Raw genomic sequence first — 23,957 nt, forward strand, 5'->3', positions numbered from 1 at the left:
TTATAGCTAAGAAGTTTTTTATGGGGAGATACCATACTTTGAGACTATGTAAATATCTGTTCCTCATCACACCTTCACCTACTAGTATTTGCATTCATTAATGATTTTTGTCTGAATCAGTTAATATTCTGATGGTCGCAAAATTTTTTTTCCAATTTAGTCATTCCTTCTACATTTATTAGTTGGCATACTGCTGCAAGGAAGAGCTTTTCTTTTTCCTTTATGTAGGTATGTATTATCAGTCTCAACTCATGGATTCTTATTTTATGCATGGGTTATAATTTATTACTGCCATTATTTTGATGCTCAAAGTATCCCTGGTTTGGCCAGTGGGTGCCTCTTCAAGCTTGCTCCTGTATCCTTTTTTTTTTTTTGCTATACGTGGGCCTCTCACCGCCGCGGCCTCTTCCACCACGGAGCACAGGCTCCGGATACGCAGGCCCAGTGGCCATGGCTCATGGGCCCAACCGCTCCGCGGCAGGTGGGATCCTCCCGGACCGGGGCACGAACCTGCGTCCCCTGCATCGGCAGGTGGACTCCCAACCGCTGCGTCACCAGGGAACCCCTCCTGTATCCTTTTGACATGTCTCCATCATATATTTTTTTCCAAACATCATCCAACGTAGATAGAATTTACTATGTGATAAAGGTGGCATTTAAAATCAGTAAAGAAAGGTGAACAAATTGGGACCATTGGTTAACCCAGTGGTTTTCAAAGTGTGGTGTCCAGATCAGCAGCATAGGCGTCACTTGGAAACATATTAGAAACATAAATTCTCAGGCCCTCTCCCAGTCCTACAGAATCAGAAAACCTGGAGATAGGGCCCAGCAATGTGTGTTTTAACAAATGCTCCAGGGCATCCTGATGCCGGTTCAAGTCTTAGAACCACTGAGTTACCACTTGGGAAAAAATACAGTTAGATACCTTCCTTACACTAACACTTGTGCTGGTTTTCTTTATTTAGTTTTTAAACGTTTAACGCTTTAATCAATCTGGAGGTTTTTCTGGTGTATGGTGTAGGCCAAGGATCTAGTTGTATTTTTTCCTTATGGGTTTTATGGTGTCACTGTTTTCACTGGAGGGAGTGCCAGTATCAGTTTGGACATCCCTCTCCTCACTGCTTTTTTTTTTTAATTTTTATTTTTTTGGCTGCGTTGGGTCTTAGTTGCAGCATGCGGGATCTTCATTGAAGCATGCGAGATCTTTCGTTGTGGTGCACTGTCTCTTCGTTGCCACACTCGGGCTTCTCTCTAGTGGCGCGCGGGGGTCCAGAACGTGTGGGCTCTGTAGTTTGTGGCATGTGGGCTCTCTTGTTGAGGCGCGCGAACTCTGGCGTGCAGGCTTAGTTGCCCCGCGGAATGTGGGATCTTAGTTCCCCGACCAGGGATTGAACCTGTGTCCCCTGCATTGGAAGGTAGATTCTTTACCACTGGACCACCAGGGAAATCCCCTCACTGCTCTTTTTCTTCAAAACTTTCTTGGCTCTTGAGCCTTCATTTTTCCTGAAAGACTTTATGTATACACACACACACACACACACACACACATAAATATCTATTCTGTGTCTATATATTCAAGGTGATGAGTTTATGCTGAAATCTCCAATTCTAATTCAACCTCACAGAGTTCTTCCTAACTTTCCTCCTTTCCCCACGAGAACCCTGGCTCTCACCATCATCCACATCTTTACTCATTTCTATATGCACAGGAGGCGGTTAGAGAATTGCTGTCCCCAGACCACTGTGAAAAATGAAGTACCTTCGAAAAGCTTTTTTGCTTATGCTCTTCGTTTTCTATGCGTGTCTGTTTTCTTTCCCCATGTGTGTCTCCCAGATTTAAAAAAAAAAAAATGAGAGAGGGAGAAAAAGCAAACAGCTCCCTATTTATTTAAAAATCTTATAAGCAGAGGGTTGTAACTGCACTTTATGTTCCAAGAACAGATAGGCCAGTCACGAGGGCTGCACCACCTCCCTCCCTCTTCCATGAGGATGGAGTGTTCTGGTGGGTGGGCCATGCATCTCAAGGAGGCAAGCCTGACAGACAGTGCATGCCTTTATTTTAAAGTAAACACCACACTGTTTTTCCAGTTTTTCAACTGAAAGAGAAATAAACCACTGATCCTTGGAACCTGAGTCAGAGGGAGAAGAGACAAACTTTTTAAAAATTGCTCCTAAGTTAAAAACAATTTTAAATTTAAGTTTGAGAAATTATTCACTATTTCTTCAGATGAGGAGGAGGCGGGCAAGAGACAAAAGTGAAAGGAAGGATGTGACAGTCCTGTAAGCTGGTAGGGAGCTATTATTTAGGGCATAGCTACAAACTCCAGTGCCTTGATTAGGCCTGATGGAAGAATGGCCAAACCAGTTCTGCATTGCCAAGTAGTTACTTTTATGAACCTGGTAAACCACTAAGACCTAGTTATTTCAGTCTCATGGAATACTCACAGAAGATTTCTGAGAAATTCTCTCTTGCTCCCCAAATTGAAAATAGTATAATTGTATCTCTGGGATGTGCCCCCCCACCCCCGATACCACAATCCACAGATGCTCAAGTCCCTTATATAAAATAGCATAGTATTTGCATATTACCTATGTACATACCCCCGTATACTTTAAATTATCTCTAGATTATCTGTAATACCCAATACAATGTAAGTGCTTTGTAAATAGTTGCTGGAGCACAGCAAGTTCAAAGTTTGCTTTTGGGAATATTCTGGAATTTTTTTTTTCCTGAATATTTTTGATCCACACTTGGTTGTATCTGAGAATATGGAGCATGTGGATATGTGGCGGGGGAGGCTGACTATTACTATTTTTTTTGATAATAAAAGCAACGTATGCTCCTAAAACTGAAAATGTTACTGTTATTTTTCTGATTATTATTGTTGTTTTATGCTTATTGAAAAAAAAGACAAAGAACATTGTGAGTGCTAAGTATGTATCAGGCATTGTTCTGAATTCTTTATCTCTATCTGTCTATCTATGTCTATATCTATTCTTTCCATTTAATCCTCCTGCATACCTATAATGTAGGTTGTACTGCCATCCCCTTTAATGAGGAAATAGGCAGATTTTATGTAACTTGCCCAAGATCACATAGTAGGTGGTGGCAGAGTTGGGATTTAACCCAGGCCTTTTTGGTCTCAGAGCCTTTGCCTGCAACCTCTGCATATACTGCCTTCCAAAGAAGAAGCTTAAAAAAATCACTGGAAATTCTTTTTTTTCCCCCCACAAAGCTAGCAAATCTTGTTCCGTTATTATGAACTCCATTGAATGTTTGCATTTTTTTTTTTTTCTTTGCGGTACGCTGGCCTCTCACTGTTGTGGCCTCTCCTGTTGCGGAGCACAGGCTCCGGATGCGCAGGCTCAGCGGCCATGGCTCACGGGCCCAGTCGCTCCGCGGCATGTGGGATCTTCCCAGACGGGGACACGAACCCGTGTCCCCTGGATCGGCAGGCGGACTCTCAACCACTGCGCCACCAGGGAAGCCCCTGTTTGCATTTTTTAAAGACAATTTTTTAGAGCAATTTTAGGGTTCACAGCAAAATTGAGAAGGTACATGGAAATTTTTTTATTCAGAGCTAACCTGGTTAATACTTTGTTATATATCCACTCAGCTTTTTGGGGGTATGTCAACCATATATATATATATATATATATTATATATATATATATATATATATATAATATATATGTATATAGGTGTGAGTGTCTGACTTTTTCCCCAAATTGGGAACTCACTCTACATATTGCTTTATAACTTGCTTTTTTTTCCACCCAGTTTTTCTACCTCAATGAAACTAGATCCTTTTAATGGCTACAACAGCATTTTTTTGGTATGAATGCACCATAGTTTAACAGATCTTTTATTGTTGGCCATTTCTGTGTCTTTACTACTACAAGCAAGACTTTTCAGTAAATTCTTGTAATGATATCTTTGTTCTCCTGTCCTTTTTTTTCCCTTAGGGTAGTAAATTCCTAGGCATGCATTGCTGGGTCAAAAGGCAGGCACGCTGCAAGTTCTGTGATATCTGTGGCCTCGGTCTGCTGCAAAGACTGGACCCGTTTACACAACCCACCGTGTGTGTGCACGTGTACTTGTTTCCCTTCCCCCAGTGGCGCTGGGCAGTACCAGTCTTTTAACCTCTGCCAGTCTGTTCGGCTGCGACAGTGATTTCTCTTTGTTATTTTAATTTGCATCTCTTTTCTTTTCTCCTCTCCCTTTCCTTCTTGAGGAACTCCTGGGTAAACTTTTGTCCTTGCTGCCTTGCTGCAAATGCTGTACCAGGTCTCCGGTCACCTCCATGTGACTCCATCCAGGGTCAGTTCTCACTTCCAACTCACTTGCCTTGCAGACTGGATACAAGGAATCCATCCCTCTTCCTTGACCTACTCTTTTCACTTGGTTTTCAGGACACCACGCCCGGCTGGTGTTCTATATTTCCAGTCACTCTTTTCCAGTCTTCTTTGCTGGTTTTCTCCTCGCTGGTCCAGAAGCCTTGGGATACCCCAAGTTGGCTTAGTCCTGCATCCACTTGTTAATTTATACCTCTTCCTTTCACGATCTCATCCAGCCTCATGGCTTTAAATTTGGTCCGTTCACCTATGACTTGCACCCTGGACCTTTCTCCGGGCAACCTGAGACCGTGTTTCTAAATGTCTAATCAGCATCCTCGAATTAACATGTTAAAAGCTGAGCTATCAGCTTTCCATCTCAGGCAACGGAGATGGAGATTTGGTGTTGGTCAGGCTGAAAACCTGGGTGTCCTCCTTGACGCCATTCTTTCTATTACAACCCACACCCGGTCCATCAACATGTCCTGCCCTCATTACCTTCGAGGAACTGACTGTTTCTCACCCTGACAGCTGCCGTCACCCATGTCCACCTCACCACCACTTCTCGACTCAGGAGGCAAAGGCCTCCTAACTGGTCTCCCGGCATCATCTGCCTTTGTCTCCCTACACTTCATTTTTGAGCCTAGCAGCCAGAATGATCCAACCCATAAGTCGAATCACATCCCTCCTCCAGTGGTTGCCTTTCTCACTAAAAGTAAAAGCTGAAGTCCTTCCCAAACGGCCTAAAAAGCCTTCCCTGATCTTTCTATCACCTCTCTGTTACCCCATCTCAATCATTCCACCCTCACCAAACCGCCTCCTGCCCACAGGCCTTTGTGCTCTTCCTCCAGCCCACTGCTGCTCTTGTCTCAGGGCCTTTGCACCGCCCTGACCTTCTTCCCCAAATATTTCTTCCTTGTGTGTCCTCCTGCCTTTCTCCCTCACCCTCTTCCAGCCCACTCAGATGTCACCTCAGTGAGGGCTTCCCTGATCAATTCAGTGATTTTTTTTTTTAAATTTTACCAAGGTGTGCAACATTACCGTGAACTTTCCCACCACCTCAGTAAGATCCCTCCTGCTCACTTAGCTCTGGTTCCCATTAGTTCCTGTTCCCAGCCCAGCCCCTGGCAACCACTACGCTGCTTCCTGTCTCTATAGATTTGCCTTTTCTGGACACTTTATACAAATGGAATCATACATGTGGCCCTGACCAAACCACCTTAATTTCAGTTCCTCCCTACACAACATTCCCTATTCCTTTCCTTGCTTTATTTTCTTTTTAGCAGTATCCCCATATAGTATATATATATATATATATATATATATATATATATATATATATATACTTTATTTATCTGACTTATTGGCCTCTACAACTAGAATGTGAGCTCCATGGGGGCAGGCACTGTTTGGTTTTTGTTAACTCTTGTACATCCCCTCACTCCTGTGCCCAGAACACAAAGAAGATACTAATAATATAATATAATATAATATATACCATAACATAATATGATATTATACAATGTAATGTAATAATATGATATTAGTATATATATAATATACATATTTAATTAGATTAGTGAGGATGAACATCTTTTTATGTGACTGTGGTTTTTGTGGCCAGTGTCGTGGCTGACCGCTGAGGCAGAGGTAGGACCAGGGAAGTGCTGGGTGCCCTCTCTGGGGAGGTATCAGGCAGAGTCCGTCCCCAGCCTCCAAATGCAAGGCTTTGTTTCATTTTACCTCCATCCAGTTGCAGTTGTATCAGTGACTACTCTCCTTGATGGGCACCAGATGCCAGGCATTGGGATTTAAAACCATATTTAATAGTCTCTGAAAAGCTCCCTGTGTGTTGCTTTCCATCATTGTGCACCTCAGGCAGATACGGCCAAGCCAGAACCTCAAGGAATTTCTGAAGAAGCCAAAAGCCACCCCCTCCCCCGACCCCAGACCCCCAGCTTCTCAAAGTTACAGCTGGGCCCAGCTCGCGGCTTTGGTGTCAGTGGAGAGCTGGTCGAAAGAAAAGGTCCTTTTAGCCAGGAGTCTTGAAAGTAAACACACAGGCCCCTGCCACGCAGGGTAAAACAGACCTGCTCTCTGTGTCACCGGCTGAGAGGCTGCCTTGTGAAACCTCACTTGAAAAAAGAAGAAAAGCTTTCTGTCAGGAAAGCCATCCCCTGTACGTGGCTGCCTCAGTGTGGCCTGGGGTTTAAGGCCGCCTCCAGAGTGTTCTGTAAACTTACTGGCTTTGGAGGGCCGTCAGCCTCGTGGGAATGCCTGTTTGAACAAAGAGTGATGCCACCCCTCAAAACACGAACGCTGGCTGAGGTCGTCCCCCTTTTTCTTTTTCTAATGGTATATTGAAAACTTTCGCATTTTAATCCATAGTATTTGGTCAGACAGTTTTCCCCTCTTTTCTTTCTTTCTCTCTCTTGTCTTCTTTTTTTTTTTTTTTCTTTTTAGACTTGTGAATTTGTCAGTGTTGGATCAGGATTTTGTATAACCGGAAATTTCCTTCTTTTCTATCGGGCATTTTCTTAGGGTTGTGAGAGGGGCCTGCGGCGGAGTGGGGGGTGGGGGCAGGGTGGGTGTGAAGTTTATTTACCAGCATTTGCACAGTAAATCTCTTTGAGCACTGGGCTAGATGCCGGAGATGCAGCAGTGAAGTAAGGCAGACAGTCTCGGAATTTAGGATCTAGAGAGGAAAGCGGACAGATGTTGGACAAATAACTGGTGCAGACTGTTCCAGTTGTGACAGATACGATGGAGGAAAGTGCAGGGTGCTCTGGGAGTATATCATTCAGGACTCAACCTAGACTGGGGTCAGGGAGTGTCAAGGAAGGCTTGCCCGAGGAAGTGACACCAGAACTGCAGAAGGATGACATGCGATTGTCCAGGCCAACAAGGAGAAAAACATTCCAGACTGAAGGAAGCTTGGAGGCAGGAAAAAGCTTAGTTCAGTCAAGTTACACAGAGAAGGCCCCCGGGGCTGGCCGGGCCTTGGCAGACAGCTGCTCGAGATTATGACCAAAAACAGCAGGAAGGAGGCGCCCAAGCAGCGCTGTCCAGTAGAAACGTGATGTGAACCACAGACACAATTTAAAGTTTTCTAGTAGCCACATTAGAGAAAGTAAAAACAGAAATAAACAGGGGGGAAATTCATTTTAATGATCTATTTTCTTTAGTCCAATATATACCAAATGTTATTGTTTTAACACATGAGATCTGGTGTGTCATTTACACGCCCAGCACATCTCAGTCTGGAGATAGGAAAATGAGACTGTTGCCTGGATATGAGCAGTTTCCTTCCGCTTGCCAGAAAAAAAACCAACCCTGAAACATTGTATCTGATGACGGGGCCTCTTCCTTGTGCCAGTTCCCTGAGAGTGGCTCCCGCCTGCCTACCCATCCAGTCTCCCAGGTTCTTCAGGGGAGACACCGCGGCTGCTGGGGTCATAACGAAGATCAGACCTTGTTTAGCCCATCGGAGTACCTGATTTCCTCTTTTCCTTCAGTCTTCTGGGATTCTAGGAGCATTTTTCTTAGAGCAGGAGACTTACTCTTGTAGGAGAGTGGTGAGTTGGGAGGGAAAGCGATCCTGGATCAGAGTGAGAGTGCCACAGTTACACGCGTGGTGCGGTCAGGTACAGAGCGGAGATTTTCACCTTAGCGTCAGGCCCGGCCTGGGGGATGCTGTTTATTATGTACAGGATAGCAAGGCACACAGTTCTCAGAATATGATGTCTGTGTCTTCCCTCCCTCCCACTCCTAATTAACTGATTAATGTTTATTTACACGTGTATTACGTGAATTCATTCTTTTGGGGCCGGGGACTTTGTGGTAAAGGCTGAATTCCCTTTGGACGTGCTGCTCCCTCAATCCTAAAACCCTCCTCAACAGATAGATTGCTTCTGTATATATTTTTAAAGATTCTTAGGATACTTTACAAGTCAAGGGGCACAACTTGTGGGCCTAGGGTGAATTCACTTTTGCATGTGTAGTTTATACGTGTGTTTTTGTGCTGGTGTTTGCAAGTCTGGTGACTTCATACAAAGTTGACGACAGTGACCTATGTCATGGGGAAAGGGTTTGGAATGTGTGTGCTTACATCATATTTTGAATTTCTTTTTCTTTTTTTCATATTTTGAATTTCTGCTTGAATTTTTAATAATAAGCATGTTTAAAAAATTGTAAGTTAATGTTATTTATTGTGGGGCAAATATTATATAGCATAAATGGGGAAATTTTTAAACTTTTTATTATGGAAAGTTTCAAAGATAAATAAAAGTAGAGAGAATCATATAATGACTGAGTCATCCTGTATCCATTACCCACTTTGAACAATGAGGAGCACGTGTCCAGTTGTCTTTCATCTCTAGCCCCCACTTTTTGGGGATGTATTTGAAAGCAAATCTTAGGCCTCATGTCATTTCATTTGTAAACACTTCGGTATACGTGTGTAACTGATATTGGAAATTGAGAAAAAATACATATGCACTGTGCAGATAATGGAAATTTAAAAAGTGAAACCGTTATTTCATAATCTGACTCTTCAAACACAACTTATTGTTTTTCTCTGCTTCATTTATTTCTTTGCCCCTTTACATACTTATTTTTACAGGGTTTTATAATAGGGTGCTTTTTATAACTTCATGTTCTTGTTTTTTTTTAAATTAACATTGTAGTGTAAATGATTTTCCATGTTGTTCACTCTTCATAATCATTAATCCAAATCTTTTTTTTTTTTTTTAAGATGTTGGGGGTAGGAGTTTATTAATTAATTAATTTATTTTTGCTGTGTTGGGTCTTCATTTCTGTGCGAGGGCTTTCTCTAGTTGTGGCAAGCGGGGGCCACTCTTCATCGCGGTGCGCGGGCCTCTCACTATGGCGGCTTCTCTTGTTGTGGAGCACAGGCTCCACACATGCAGGCTCAGTAGTTGTGGCTCATGGGCCTAGTTGCTCCGCGGCATGTGGGATCCTCCCAGACCAGGGCTCGTACCCGTGTCCCCTGCATTAGCAGGCAGATTCTCAACCACTGTGCCACCAGGGAAGCCCCATCCAAATCTTAATAGTGGCATAATATTTCACTCATTTGAGATTTGTAATTTTTCAAAAGCCATTTTTTAAAAGGGGTAGTTTTTTTTATTGTGAAGTGATTACCACAATAAGTTTAGTTAACCCTTATCATCTCAGGTAGATACAAAAAGAATAAAGGAAAAAAGTGGTTTTTTTCCTTGTGATGAGAACTTTTAGGATTTCCTGTCTTTGCATCTTTCCAATAGATCATACAGCAGTGTTAACTGTAGTCACCATGCTGTCCATCACATCCTTGGTCCTTATTTATCTTACAACTGGAAGTTTGTACTTTTTGGCTACCTTCATCCAATTCCTCCACTTTGCTGATTTGTTTAAAAGGAGAACCTTAACCATGGAAGCGCTCTTCTAGCTGGGCTCCTGGATTTCACTATTCCGAGACCGTTGAAAAGGAGGGTTATTCATTGAAACCCTTTCTCTGCTGTGTTTACAGACACGTCCTCAATTCTGTGCAATGGGGAGAGGTGGTATAGTCACCGAGGTTCCCTGAGGGCGCAGAGAATGGATGAGCTGCTCAGATGGGACTAGTCTAGGAATCCTCCGAATTAATGGGTGATGAGGACCACCCCCGCCTTGGGATAGAGGAGCTCTAATGACAAGGCCACAGTAATTAATGTGAACTGACAGTTTATCCTAAAAATGCAGCTTTCCCAGATCTGTATTTATTTCCTCTAAATCACTTTAAAAATAGGCTATAGCTTTACAAACAGTGAGATTCACCAAGACACATGAGGCTTTTTTTTTGTTTCCTACGTGAAGGGGACCCTCAGTTGATTCAAGAGGGACTCTTTGTCTATAAGGTACCTTATTAGATAGATGACTCAGATGAATAGCCAGTTCTGAAGTGTCTATGTCAGTGCATTTTTTTTTTTTTTTTTTTTTTTTTTGTGGTACGCGGGCCTCTCACTGTTGTGGCCTCTCCCATTGCGGAGCACAGGCTCCGGACGCACAGGCTCAGCGACCATGGCTCACGGGCCCAGCCGCTCCGCGGCATGTGGGATCCTCCCGGACCGGGGCATGAGCCTGCGTCCCCTGCATCGGCAGGCGGACTCTCAACCACTGCGCCACCAGGGAAGCCCCATTTTTTTTATTTTTTATTTTTTTGTAAGTAAAGAAAAGCATGTGTAGCTTCAGGGGTTTGGACTGTAGAACACTGTGACCCTGAATCAAGAGAAATAAGGACGATCATGACTGACGAATCTGTCATGTACCTAAATGAGGATGCATGTGCCTAACCTCTCCTCCATCATTCTTGTGGTTGGAGGCGAGCCGTCCCTCTTCCTCCCATGTGAAGGGCAGACTCTCCATCCATGCTTTGGAGCCCACCCTTTCCTGCCTTCTCAGGACTCCTTTCTGACTTTGCTCCTGCCTCTCTGACTGGTCTTCTTCCCCAACCTGCTTCACCCCGCAACGTGCTAGCTCTTTGCCTGAAACTTCAGATCACAGTTGAGCTGTCAGTTCCTCAGGAAACTTTTCCTGATGCCCTGACCAGGCCAAATATCCAGCACTGATGGGACCATAAGGTCTCTTGCATGAAATCTGTTTCACAGTTGCAACTTTACATTTCTTTGTGACATTATTTAGTCACTTCTGTTTCTCCCACTGACTTGTGAGATTCCTAAAAGCAGAGACTATGTCCATTTTCCTTCTTCATTATAACCCAGCTTCTAGCACAGTGTCAGGCACATAAAGGATGCCCAGAAAATGCTTCTTGAATGAATGCACAAGAAAAAGAGGAGAAAAATAAAAGTTTAAAAACTGGCTTTGTAAAATGAAGCTCTTTTCATTTTTAGAGGAGTTGATGCAACCGTCAGTCAACCAAGACTTTAAACTTTTATTTATTTATTTATTTTTGGCTGCGTTGGGTCTCTGTTGGTGCGTGCGGGCTTTCTCTTGTTGTGGCGAGTGGGGGCTACTCTTCATTGTGGGGTGCGGCTTCTCATTGCGGTGGCTTCTCTTGTTGCGGAGCGCGGGCTCTAGGTGCGTGGGCTTCAGTAGTTGTGGCACCTGGGCTCAGTAGTTGTGGCTCGCGGGCTCAGTAGTTGTGGCTCACGGGCTCTAGAGCGCAGACTCAGTAGTTGTGGCGCATGGGCTTAGTTGCTCCGCGGCATGTGGGATCTTCCCGGACCAGAGCTTGAACCCGTGTCCCCTGCATTGGCAGGCGGATTCTTAACCACTGCACCACCAGGGAAGCCCCAGACAAGACTTTAATTTGGAGATAATTAAGGATACATTCCAAGCAGTAGCCTACAGAAGAAGCTTCAAGGCCAAGGTAGACGCTTCCTTACACCATGTGTTCTGGGAAGACTCTGCCAAGGCTTGAGTGATGGGGGCCGAGGGAAGGTGGGTGAAGCAGAGTCAACCTTGGTACCCTAACAAGAATTCCAGTGTCTACAACGTGCTGCTAGCTTGGTAGAAGAGGCTTTCTCTTGTTAGGCTCTGGCTAAGGTTGGAAGCCAAAGAGACATCGTAACAGTAAATCCTGGAAGCCTCTGGCTTTCTTTACTGCGAAGGGAATGTGAAACAGTGTTCTCTTTAAACCTGGGGTAGCCTCCAGTCTGTGTGTGTCTGAGTTAACGGGGAGCCAGGGAAGGGAAAGGAGACTGTTTACTCTCTGCCCTTCTGGAATTTCCTCCGGTTCCGTTCCTCTGTGCACCAGTGTTTCACAGCTACGTGTAGAATGAACACTGACCTGTTAATGAATGCCCTGTTTATTTTCACTTTCTTTTGATGGGCCTATGGGATTGAGGGCAGAAGGAGGCCGGAAGAAGGAGGTTTGTTTGTTCCACTGAACAGCTCTGTTAAGGCCAAATCAATCACATCTTCCTCGGGCTTCTGAGACTCTTGGCCGGAGAGTACTTGGTCTCCCTTAAAAATATCCTACTTTGTGTCCTGTTTTGTTTTTCTCAAATTTCCAGGTAAATCCTTACATTTGTATTCTGAGTTAGGAAGAAAATACTTTTTCTCTTAAATGATATAAGCGTATATACATGCACATACATTTTGGTGGTGTGAGAGCAGGGAAGGACAGTGATGATAGAAGATTCTAAAGCAGAAAGTTCCTTCATACACTGCAGTGAAACTGCCCAGGCAGGGCTTCTGGTCTTAACTGAATTGCACTAAAGGGACACAGTTTGGCAGTTCTGGTTTATGTAGTTTTTTTCTTCTGTCGGAATGAGGAAGGCAACTTCCATGCCCTATTTATCTATACTTATTGGTACCATATGCAAACAGCATATTAAAAAGTCCATGTCAGGAAAGGGAAAAAGTAAGTCTTATAAAAATATTACTCATCCTTGTTGCACGTAACAACTCTTCCCAATAGGAAATTATTAACCTGAAGCCACTTGCAAATCTGAGGCTTTGAAGTAAGGGAAAATTAGCATCAGAGCTACTCCCTAAGCAGCTTGATTGTATATTTTATACCTTTTCATATTTCAAAATGTGTATGTAACATTGAATTTGTGTAAGTTTTTTAGTTTACAGTCACTGTTTGTTCTTTAGGTATGCTGGCTTGAAAAAGAAAAGCTATTATGGAAAATGTCAAAATACACAAAAGTAGAAAGAATAGTCCATGAACCCCTATGTGCCCATCACTCAGATCCACAGCGGGCTACAGGTGGCCATTCCCACCCCACCTTCCACGGGGTTATTTTCACATAAATCTCAGACATGTTTCATTTACAAATATTTCAGTATGGATCTCTTAAAGATAAGGGCTCTTAAAAGCCATAACCATGATACCAGCTTCATACCTGAGAAGCTTAATGGTAATTATTTAATCTCATCAAATATTCAGAGAGTTTTTAACGTTTCCCCAGCTGTCTTCAACATTATTTTCCCCCCACCATTGGTTTGTTTGAATCAGGATCCAAACAGGATTGACTTAAGTCTCTTAAGTCCCTCTCCCTCGCCCCGCAACCAGGGATGGAACCCGGGCCCTTGGCAGTGAAAGCTCGGAGTCCTAACCAGTGGACTGCCAGGGAATTTCTTCTTTCTCTTTTAACCAATATGTTCTCCTTCTTCTTTTTATCCCTTACAGCTCATTGTTGAAGAAACTGGACAGTTTGTCCTGTAGCTTCCCACATATTGGGTTTTGCTGTTTGTGTCCCTGAAATGTGTTTTAACATGTTCCTCTGTCCCTCTGTGTTTCTTGTAATCTCATACCTGTTGAGATCTAGATCTAGAGACTTGATCTGATCCAGGTTCTTATTTTTTTCTTTTTAATGAGGTAGTGTGTGTTTCCACCAGGAAGCACGCTATGTCTTCTTGTCTCTTCTGGTGTGCCGGCTTTTAAAGGGATCTCCTGGCACAGTCCTTGAGGATTTTCCTAATTCTTTCCCCTAGCTTCTAATCTCCAGCCCTACCGCTGTATGTTGACCTCCATAAAGTAGCTTTACAAGGTATTGGTAACCAGTGGGTACTTAGAAGAGAAGAAGGACATTTGCTGAAGTTAGCATGAGCTCATGACTTTGGCTTTTTCGGAGGAACTAAAGTCTCTTGCCGTCGGAATATTTTCATTGTATATGTTCCACTTGGTCGTAATTGAATCTGACTTCCCCCAGCCATGCTCTACGTTTGTGCTTTTTGCAGCCCCTGCCTATGATTTGCCCAAAGCTTTGATTCCAAGGGCCTGATGGGCCTGTGGGGACCGACTAGTGTGCTCGGTGGGGAGCCATGGGGCTTTCCTAACACGTGCTGGAAAGGGGGAAAAGGGCGAGTCTCCCTTCTGCTACCCTGCTCCCAAAAGACACTGCCATCGCCTGGCCCAAGCTACCAGCTACTCCCGCCTGGAGTATTGCAGTGACTTCCTCCCCGGTCTTGTCTGCTTCATCTCTTGCTCCTCCTGCAGCTGGAGTGATTGCGCTGCAACAGAAGTCACGTCCCTTCCTTGCTCATGAGCCTCCAGTGGCTCCCAATCTCCCGCCGAGTAAACGCCAGCGACCATGCCAGCACTCCAAGGCCCTCCTTGTGAGCTTCCAGTTCCCTACCACCCTCATCTCCTGCTCCTCTCTTTCCCCATCCACTCCAGCCACACTGACCTCCACGCCATTCCTCAGATCTGCCAGGCGTGCCCCCATCTGGGGCCTCTGTGTCTTATTCTCTCTCTGCCTAGAATATCCTTCCTCCAGATACTTACGTGGCTCCCCTGCCTCATCCTTCTTGAAGTCTTTGCTCCATTGTCACTTTCCTGGCGAGACTTTCTCGCCACCCCAGACCCTCCTCCCACCTCTAGCACTCTTCATCCCTTCCCCTCCTTTCATTTTTTTTTCTACTGCATTTGCCACTAACAGATTGTGCAATTTACTTTAAAAACAAAAAACATTGCCTAGTGTCTGTTTGCCCCAACTAGAATATAAACCCCCTGGGGCACAGCTTTTTGTCTGTTCTGTGCCTGTTGAATCTCACCGACCAGAAGAGTCTGTGCTCGCTGCACACGTGTGGACTGCATGATTACAGATGGAGCAGGGCCGGATGAGGTGGACGGTGGCTGGTGAGCCTCCTACGCTCAATCTGGTTCTAGTTCTGGAACTTGACTTACTACACCCATGTTTTCATCACTTTCTTGATTTTTGAGCAGTGCCTGAAAAGGTGGGGGAAGACCTGGTGCAAGAGAAAGGCCCTTTGTAGAGTTGATGGCGTTGCTGCAGTGAAACCCGAGGGCCCCAGAGGAGAGGTGGCTAATGCTGCTATTTATAGCTCAGATTCCAGTGTATGTTTTCCAGCCACACTTACTCCTTTCAGCCTCCCCTGTATGCTCAAGTCTGTCACTCAATTAGCTAATGGTTTCTTTAGTCCCATTATGCATTGTAGTGCTCCTCTGGCTCAGGTGTGTTCTTTTTGTTTTTTAAGAGAATAACAATGTTCTATTGTCAGAGGTTTAATTCTTTAATAGCTGTGCCAATTAAAAAAAAAACACAACCCTTTCCCAATGTTTTATCGTGGAATTTTCCAACATACAAAAGAGTTGAAAGAATAACACAATGAATGCCCAAATGCCCTTCACCGGGAACCAACACTTCTTAAGATTTTGCTGCATTTGTTTTACCTGTATGTGTGAGCCTGTGGGTGTGTGTGTGTTTTTTTCCCTGAACCATTTGAAGGTAAACTGCAGACATCGTGACACGTCACTCCTGAAAACTTCAGCCTATTTTCCTACAAAACAGTTTGAGAATAAGTGCAGACATCATCATAATATACTCTTGGATCTCCCGAGAATGAGACCATTCCTAAATACAACCACAGTACCATTAGTGAACCTAAGAAAATCAACAGTAATTTCAGACATCATTCAATATCCAGTCTGGATGCAAATTTCTCCAATCGTCCCAAGAATGTATTTTTCAAACCAAGGTTTTGTCAAAATTTATGCAAGGCATTTGGTACTTATGTTCCTTTAAATCTAAAAGAGTCTTCTTCCTGCCTGCCCCCGCTCCCCTTTTAAATTTATTTAATGACATTGACTTTTTGAGGAGTCTGGGATGGTTACAGTATGGATGTCCCTTATTCTGGGCTGGTCTGATTGCTTCCTCGTGGTATCACTGAATTTATTCCTCTATCCCCTTATTTCATGTAAGCTGGGAAAGAGGTTTCGAGGCTTGATTGGATTCAGGTTAAATGCTTTTGAAAGAAGACTTTAAAAGTGATGTTGTGGGTTTCCCTGGTGGCACAGTGGTTGAGAGCCCGCCTGCCGATGCAGGGGACACGGGTTCGTGCCCCGGTCCAGGAGGATCCCACATGCCGTGGAGCTGGGCCCGTAAGCCATGGCCGCTGAGCCTGCGCGTCCGGAGCCTGTGCTCCGCAACGGGAGAGGCCATAGCAGTGAGAGGCCCGCGTACTGCAAAAAAAAAAAAAAGTGATGTTGTGTACTTCATCCTGTATCATGTCAGGAAACATGTGGGTGTTGAGTTGTCTTACTCTGAGTGATGCTCACTTCGATCACTTGGTTATGATTGAAGTGATGCTTAGAGGTCTCTCTGAACTGTTTCTCTTTTAAGTAAATAGAACAGTAGAGCATTTTGTTCTCAAAAGCTTAGTTTAAAGAAAAAAAAAAAAACCTCCCCTGTCACTGGTTCTTTTGAAGGTCAGATGTGTCTCTAAGATTTGCAAGGTAACTTCCAAGCCTATATGTATATAATGACTGCTGGACATGATGAGCAGGTAAACCAGACAGAAGAGCTGAGTTGGAGCTTTGAGTTGAGGCCGCGGAGAGGAAAATGTGGGCTCTGCCCCTGGCTTTGTCAGAGGACCGTGGCAGGGTGGCTGTTAGGAGGTTGAAATTAGCAGCGAGAGGCCTTGGGCTCTTCCAGCTTCCTGTTGAATATTAACATTCTTCCAGAAAGGAGGGGAAAGGTACCCACACTCCATTTGTAAAGTGATGGCCTTTGAGATATCAAGGAGGGAATTAAGGAGCCCTTCTAGAATTCTCATCCCGGCATGTTCCTAAGAGTGGTGTACCGGACATCTTTAGGAAGTGTCCTAGATACAAGATGAGAGGACCATACGTCCTTGTGATAGGTATGTGGGTGATCTTGGAAGATTTTTGCTGACCTTGGAGTTTGTTGTCGAAAGCTGAAAAAGGCTTGGAAAGGTCAGGAGAAGAGCAGGTATACAATGAAAAAATTAGATTGAGAGAAATCAGGACTTTTCAGCCTAAAAACAGGAGAGTCAACAGGGAGACAATAAAAATGACAGTTTATTGGGAACTTACCAGATGCTGTTTAATTCATTACATGTGTTCCCTGAACAATGTGTTCTTACTGCTCCTGTTTTGCAAGGTAGAGAGACCAGAGCTCAAGTTAAGTAATTTGTGTAGTACCGCATAGTACTAGACAGAACTGAGATTTGAATGCAGTCTGTCTGACTGGTACCCGCCCTCGACCTCTGCGCTTTGCTGCCTGCTAGGGACTTATACCCTGGATCTCAGTATGATAGAGTAGGGAGGTGCTCCTTGACTTTAGAGAAATAAATAAATAAACATTTATTACCTCGTAGTTTCGGTGAGTCAGGTTTTGGGAGCAGCTTAGCTGGGCAGTCTGGCCTGGGATCTTCCACAAGGTTGCACTCGATACATTGGCTGGGCCGCAGTCATCTGAGAGCTAGACCAGGGCTGGAGGATCCATCTCCAAGGTGGCTCATCTGCACGGCGGGCATGTGGTGCTGGTTGAAAGGCCTCAGTTCTTTCCCTCTCTTGGACCTTTGAAGGAGCTAGTTTTCAGGTTGCAAGTGTTCTTTTATAGAAATATTTGGAACTCACCAAGCCCCTTAGTAAAACTGACTGAAAACAGACTCAAAAGGATTTGGAGAGATCCATCACAGGGAAGAAAGGTTAAGGGGAGGGAGAGGTGCTTCAAGAGCTTGAAAACATGAGGGAAAACTGGTTTCTACCTTATTATAGTAGATCCTTGAATTGATCGAGACTGTTTTTTTTTTTTTTTTTTGCTAGGTTCTTAAAGGGCTGTGTCTGTTTCTTGGAGAGATGCAGGGTAGACTTTTTTGGTGAGGGGAGGTTGTCTCTAGGAAATGCTCATGGAGGTAGTTATTTATACATACCCTGCCTTGTTCTAGAAAGCCAGCTTATAATAATACAGTAGCAACAAAGAGAGAAAATGAAGTGGCGGTTTGATGGATACTGTGGGTGGGGAAGGAGGTTGGAATATGTGGCACTTTCCTGGTCTGGCTTTGTAAGATGTGGGGTGGCGTGGAAGGGCTGCATACTCTTTGGAAATCCTCATAAACGCTGCTCTTTCTTGGTAATTATTGAACGGCTCTGAACTGGAGGCTCTGGGTCCTCAGCAGTAACTGGATGGAGGCCATTCGGTGCGGCCAGGCTTGGTGGGTGGGGTCAGGGGTGTGTGTGCAGCAGTTTCCAGCCTGCCTAGGGTTTGGTGCTTCTGCCTCGTGCCAGTTAGTTCTGTTTCTTGTTCGCCCACAGGGCTGAATTTGCCTAGTGTTCCAGGGGCTGGGTGACTCTGAGCTGCCTTCTCACCTCACTGATGGAGCCAGGTGTTGACTAGTCTCTCCCTGTGGGACTTACCCAGGACCGTGTAACGATGGGGCTGACTTGCTTGTACTGAACTTTTGTTGTTTTAAACTTTTTTCCGCCTTATTTCAAAGTGAAACATTTTCCGGATTGAAAATTAAAAAACACTTTTTAGCCCAAATAATAAGTCCCTGAAATCCTTTATCTAGAGATGACTCCTGATAACGTTTCTTTAGGGTCTCCTGACCTGTTTCGATACTTTTTGCCACCCCTCTTCCTATGGGTGGGGGGGATGCTATTTGTAACTGCTTTCTTCCTCTATATGCCGTCAGTATCTCTTACTCTTTTCTTACGGTCCTGCAGGTATAAGCAAACAAATAAATAAAGTAGAAATTACCTAGTGAACCTAACGATATAAAATGTTCAGAAAAAAATGAGCACAGCTTTCCCCACCAGCCTGATACCATGGTGACAGTTAGGCATATTCCTTCCCGTTCCTTTTTCTGTGCCACGAGACAAGTTTGAAGATGTAGAAAAAAGTTGCCAGGAAAGTCAGAGTCGGTTAAGTGGGAGTTTATAACTTACAGAATCTGAACTCAGTGTGCATTTGCTTTTGTCCATCCATGTTGCTTTTTGTGTCCAACAGTGGAGAACACACAGCTGACCCTGAACCTGCAGACAGAGAACAAAGGCGGTGTTGTCTCGGGTGGTGAGCTGACAATTTTCCTGGACGGGCCGGCTGTTGATCTGGGAAGCGTGCCTAATGGCAGCGCCGTGACGGATGGTGAGTGCCGCCCTGCTTCCCAGGGCTGTGCCGGGATGGGACAGGGCGGGGCAGGGCGGGGCAGAGGAGGTGCCCAGATCTTGGTTCTCTACCAGATACCTGGGTTTGGGTACTGCACAGCCAGCCCTGACTCTTCTTTTTTTTTTTTAACTGAGGCTTAGGGGTCCTGGGCAAGTCCCTTAACTGCTTTGAGCCTCAGTTTTTTGTTTTTTTTTTTTAATTTTGTTTATTTATTTATGGCTGTATTGGGTCTTTGTTTCTGTGCAAGGGCTTTCTCTAGTTGCGGCAAGTGGGGGCCACTCTTCATCGCGGTGCGCAGGCCTCTCACTATTGCAGCCTCTCTTGTTGCGGAGCACAGACTCCAGACGCGCAGGCTCAGTAGTTGTGGCTCACGGGCCTAGCCGCTCCACGGCATGTGGGATCCTCCCAGACCAGGGCTCGAACCCACGTCCCCTGCACTGGCAGGCAGACTCTCAACCACTGCGCCACCAGGGAAGCCCCCTGACACTTCTTAGCATCATGGATCACAATCAGGACATGATTTTTCAAGGACTGTTTTCTGTTAAAGGACCAAAATAAATACCAAGCCTTTGTAAGCGTGTTGTTGTTTTGGTTCTAGAGCAGAGAAAAACATGTTTTCAGCCCACATGGACTTTGTAAAATAAAACATCTTTATTAAATGTTACTTAGGCCCATTTTTCTTCTTCCCAATCCAGTTAAACTTCCTGGAGAGCTTGAGAGTGTCTTTTATGAGATGGTCTTGGTTGGAAAAGGGGAACTGTGTGTCTCAGAGATTCACACTAGCTGAATACAGGCAAGAAGCAGGGAAATTGGAGTGTCTCCTGCTCTGTCCTGAATGTTGGCGGTTTGTTTCTTTTCATCTAGTTTGAAATTAGTCACTTTTGGATCTAGCAGGAAATTACTTCATGAAGTCTGAGGTCCAAAACCGGTTGGCTTTCTCCATAATTTTTCTTGTTAAGCGTGATGTAACTATGGCACCTTCCAGGCCCCAAGCAGGCTTTCTGTAGCTTCAAGGGGTGGGGTTTGAATTCTATCTGAAGGGCATTTGACTGGAATCTCAGTGACTGGATGGGCCTTGACTTCTGAGAATCCTCCCTCAACTAACCTCCATGGTGCTTGGGGTACTTTTGGTACATCTAGAAAAACCTGCATCGTTCACTCATTGAGCACATACATCCACAGCTGAGCACCTGGTATGTACTAGCTCTTGGACCAGGTGCTAGCCAGACATCAGGGGCAAAATTCACATAGTCTCTACTCCCTAGAGCTTGTGATCTACTTGGCAGGGGCAGGGGATGTTAGATATCAAATGAGTAAACACAGAAATAATTATATAACTGTAACTGTGAACAAATCTATGAAGGAAGAGTACTGGGTGGTATGAGGTTCCTTTACTTGAGGGGGAATCTCATCTAAATTGGGGGGCCAGGGAAGGTTTCCCTGAGGAAACTGAGTCCTGCTGGAGTACAAGGAGTTTGGACAGGCCAAGGCGGGGGGTGTGGGGTGTAGGGGCAGCTGAGTAAGAGGTGGAGGGGTCTCACATGCAGGGGCTCTGAGGTGGGAGCGAACGTGGCCTGCAGCGGGTACAGAGGCAGCCAGGGCAGCTGGATCGTGGGGAGCGAGAAGGAGGTGCTGGGAGGTGAGATCAGTCAGGTCACACAGCCTCGAAGACCTTGGTAAGGATTGTGAACCCCAACCTAAGAAGTAGAAAGCTGTTGAGGGGTTTTTAATCAGGAGAGTCTCATGATTTGATTTAGATCGAATCTGATTTGGCTTTTTAAAAGCTCTCTGGTTGCTGCCATGTGGAGAGATGCCCCAATGCCTTGCCTCCACTTTGCATGGCCAGCATCTATCCTCTGTCTCACGGGGTGTGGTTCATTTAACGTATAAGGCAACACGCTTGTAAGTGCCTTAGACATTCTTGAAGGTCTTGGGAAGAGCTGTTTCCCAGGTTTGAGCCCCTCTGTTCTGCAGCCCTGATCAGACCTCACCCAGCCGCCCCTGTCCTTGTCATGCTGGAGGCTGCAGCTTGCTGGACCGTTGGTGTCCCCCTGGGGTGGGTAACTTTAAAACATGCACTTAGCGCTGTTCCTGTACCCACATCTCAAACAGAGGTGTGAGCTTCTCAACGTTTCTGCCTTTTTTTTTGGTGATTGTTCCCTTTTCCAGGTTCACAGCCGCCTTCGAGAGAATCCAGCGGGACGGCTGTCACTCCAGAGAACCGGCACCAGCCCCCCAGCACAAACTGCTTTGGTGGGAGATCCCGGTAAGACACCTCCCTCCTTGTGAATGAGGAGGAGCCTGGAAGTTGCTTAGAGCTCTTGAAAACATGTTGGGAAGCGGCGAGGAACAATTTATGTTAGAAACTGTTGGAAATTTCCAGAGAGCTTATAACTGACTTATAAGTATGTTAAGACGGCCCAGAGAGGAATACACAACTCAGGATTCTCGGAAGGGTCAAGGGTGCCTTGACAAAGCTTGGGACTGACTCAGTTGGTTATTTGGCTGAGCGGAACTGTTGAACAGAGCTTGACTGCTTTTTAGGCATCAGGTACAGTAGCCACAGTTATCCTTCCAGGATGCACATAGGAACACTTAGAGCAGTGGTTCCTTGTATGTGAAATTTTCTGTCTGTACATTTCTATTTGCAGGGGGTGATCCATGATTCCCTTTGGAGTGTTGGTTAAGACCTCCTGCACACAGAGTCTGACCTGTATTATACTTGTTATATACATCCCAAATGACTTAATTTTATTTACCGACATTCCCATCTTATACCTGTGTTAATGATGCAAACTCCTCTCCACGGTCACCGAATTCCCAGGCAGAGGAATAGTTTTAAGTGTATTTGAGAGATGGGGAGGAGGTTGGGAACCTGCTTTTTTAAATAAATAAATAAATTATTTATTTATTTATTTTTGGCTGCGTTGGGTCTCCGTTGCTGTGTGCATGGGCTTTCACCAGTTGTGGCGAGCGGGGGCTACTCTTCGTTGAGGTGCGCAGGCTTCTCATTGCGGTGGCTTCTCTTGTTGCCGAGCATGGGCTCTAGTGCACGGGCTTCAGTAGTTGTGGCACACTGACTCAGTAGTTGTGGCTCGCAGGCTCTAGAGCGCAGGTTCAGTAGTTGTGGCATACGGGCTTAGTTGCTCCGCGGCACGTGGGATCTTCCCGGACCAGGGCTCGAACCCGTGTCCCCTGCATTGGCAGGCAGATTCTTAACCAATGCACCACCAGGGAAGTCCCGGGGACCTGTTTTATTGTTTATTACAATGTACAAAATCCCCAGACATTTTAAGGAAATTTTAAGGAAAAGAATCATATGGAATGTAGTTTGTATCTGCAGAGAGTAGGCGAATAACTGGTAAAAATCCTCCCAAACCAATCCCGGGCGGTGGGTAAATAATGCTTTAAAAACAAAGCATATTTTAGCCAATACCCACAACATCTGGAAAGATCCCTCTGAGGACAGCCTTCAGCCTCTCTGGATTTGGTTGTTTTGAGGGTTTGTGAGGTCTTGATGCTTGCCAGGTGTCAGGAACAAGAGAGGGTTGGATGTTTGGATCTTTTGTCTATAGCATCATTAGAAGCAGAGGTGCTATTTGCCTGTCATCTTTTCTCCAAGCCTCTGCAAAGGTCTTAATTACCTCATACCATGAAGACTAGTCATCTAGCGAGTCACAGAGAAGAGTGATTTGAAGGTTGAGATAAGTAGTTGACTCTCACAGGGTAAGGACCAACGATATAACTGGCAAATCTTATATCAACAAAGGCATGATTGGCGCCCAGAGCTAGAGAAAAGAAAATCTCTTCAATGGTGAGTAGCTGGTGGAGAGGAACAACTCAGACATTCACTCTGAGAATGATGCCTTCTTGGCTCTGGTGCTAGTAACTACCATCTTGGTCTTTTAGCTGACTTGGAAAATTGGTGTCAAACACAACTGATGTCACTTAATTTGGGGCTGGAGGGCAGTGTTCAGCTCTTAACGTTTGGACTTAAGTTCTTGACCTATTTGTTGCTCTCTGAAGTTCTCTAGTTGATAGACCTTGAAATTTACATGTCTGGATAGCCCTTCTTTGCTGATGTGTTGAGGATTCTTGAGTGTTACAGCAGCAGGCAGACTTCAACAGAAAATCGGACGCATTTTTGCCCATAACACATGGCGGACGTTCAATGCTAGTTGATTGTTAGTAGGCAAATTGCCTTCTAGGTAGCTGAAGCCGTGTGGGAGTCCTCTTCCGCCTGCCCAGCTACTGCAGCATTTTCCATGCATGGTCTCTGAATTTTCACAGGCCTCTTCCATCTACGTATTTATTGTGTGTTCGCATGGAACCTGCTGCCATTCAGCAGCAAACACTTTTGGATGTATGGCCCCAAGGCAGTCTCTTCTGCATCCTTAGGAGCCCCCTTTCCCCACTGCTGCCGCATTTACGAAGGTCACCGTGCACACAGAGTAGTCTGCTGGATGAGTGTGAGGCTCTGGAATCAGATGTAGATTGAATCCTGGCCTGTCATTTACTTGCTATACAATATTGGACAAGTCACTGAAATGCTCAGCCTCTCAGTTTTTTCAGGCATGAAATGGGGACATCGCCTGCCTCACAGGGTCATTGTAGGGATTAACTGAGATGAGTTCTGTCAGCCTGAGGGCCTTGCACACTGGGAGCGCTCAGTGAAGGTGGCCAGGAATTGCATCTGGAGACTGTCTTGCGCCCCACATCCCCACACCCAAACCTGGGAAG

At 45.1% G+C, this 23,957-nt stretch overlaps 1 protein-coding gene across 1 annotated transcript in view; it reads left to right on the forward strand.

Moving 5' to 3' along the window:
• Positions 1 to 23,957, forward strand: part of WWP2 (WW domain containing E3 ubiquitin protein ligase 2) — a 145,263-nt gene that overhangs the window by 39,088 nt on the left and 82,218 nt on the right. The window contains exons 5-6 of the mRNA XM_065899107.1: positions 19,059 to 19,196; positions 21,387 to 21,483. Of these exons, the coding sequence (XP_065755179.1) occupies positions 19,059 to 19,196; positions 21,387 to 21,483 (235 nt within the window). The remainder of the gene's footprint in view (positions 1 to 19,058; positions 19,197 to 21,386; positions 21,484 to 23,957) is intronic.

Source organism: Phocoena phocoena, chromosome 20, assembly GCF_963924675.1.
Source record: "Phocoena phocoena chromosome 20, mPhoPho1.1, whole genome shotgun sequence".
NCBI lineage: Eukaryota > Metazoa > Chordata > Mammalia > Artiodactyla > Phocoenidae > Phocoena > Phocoena phocoena.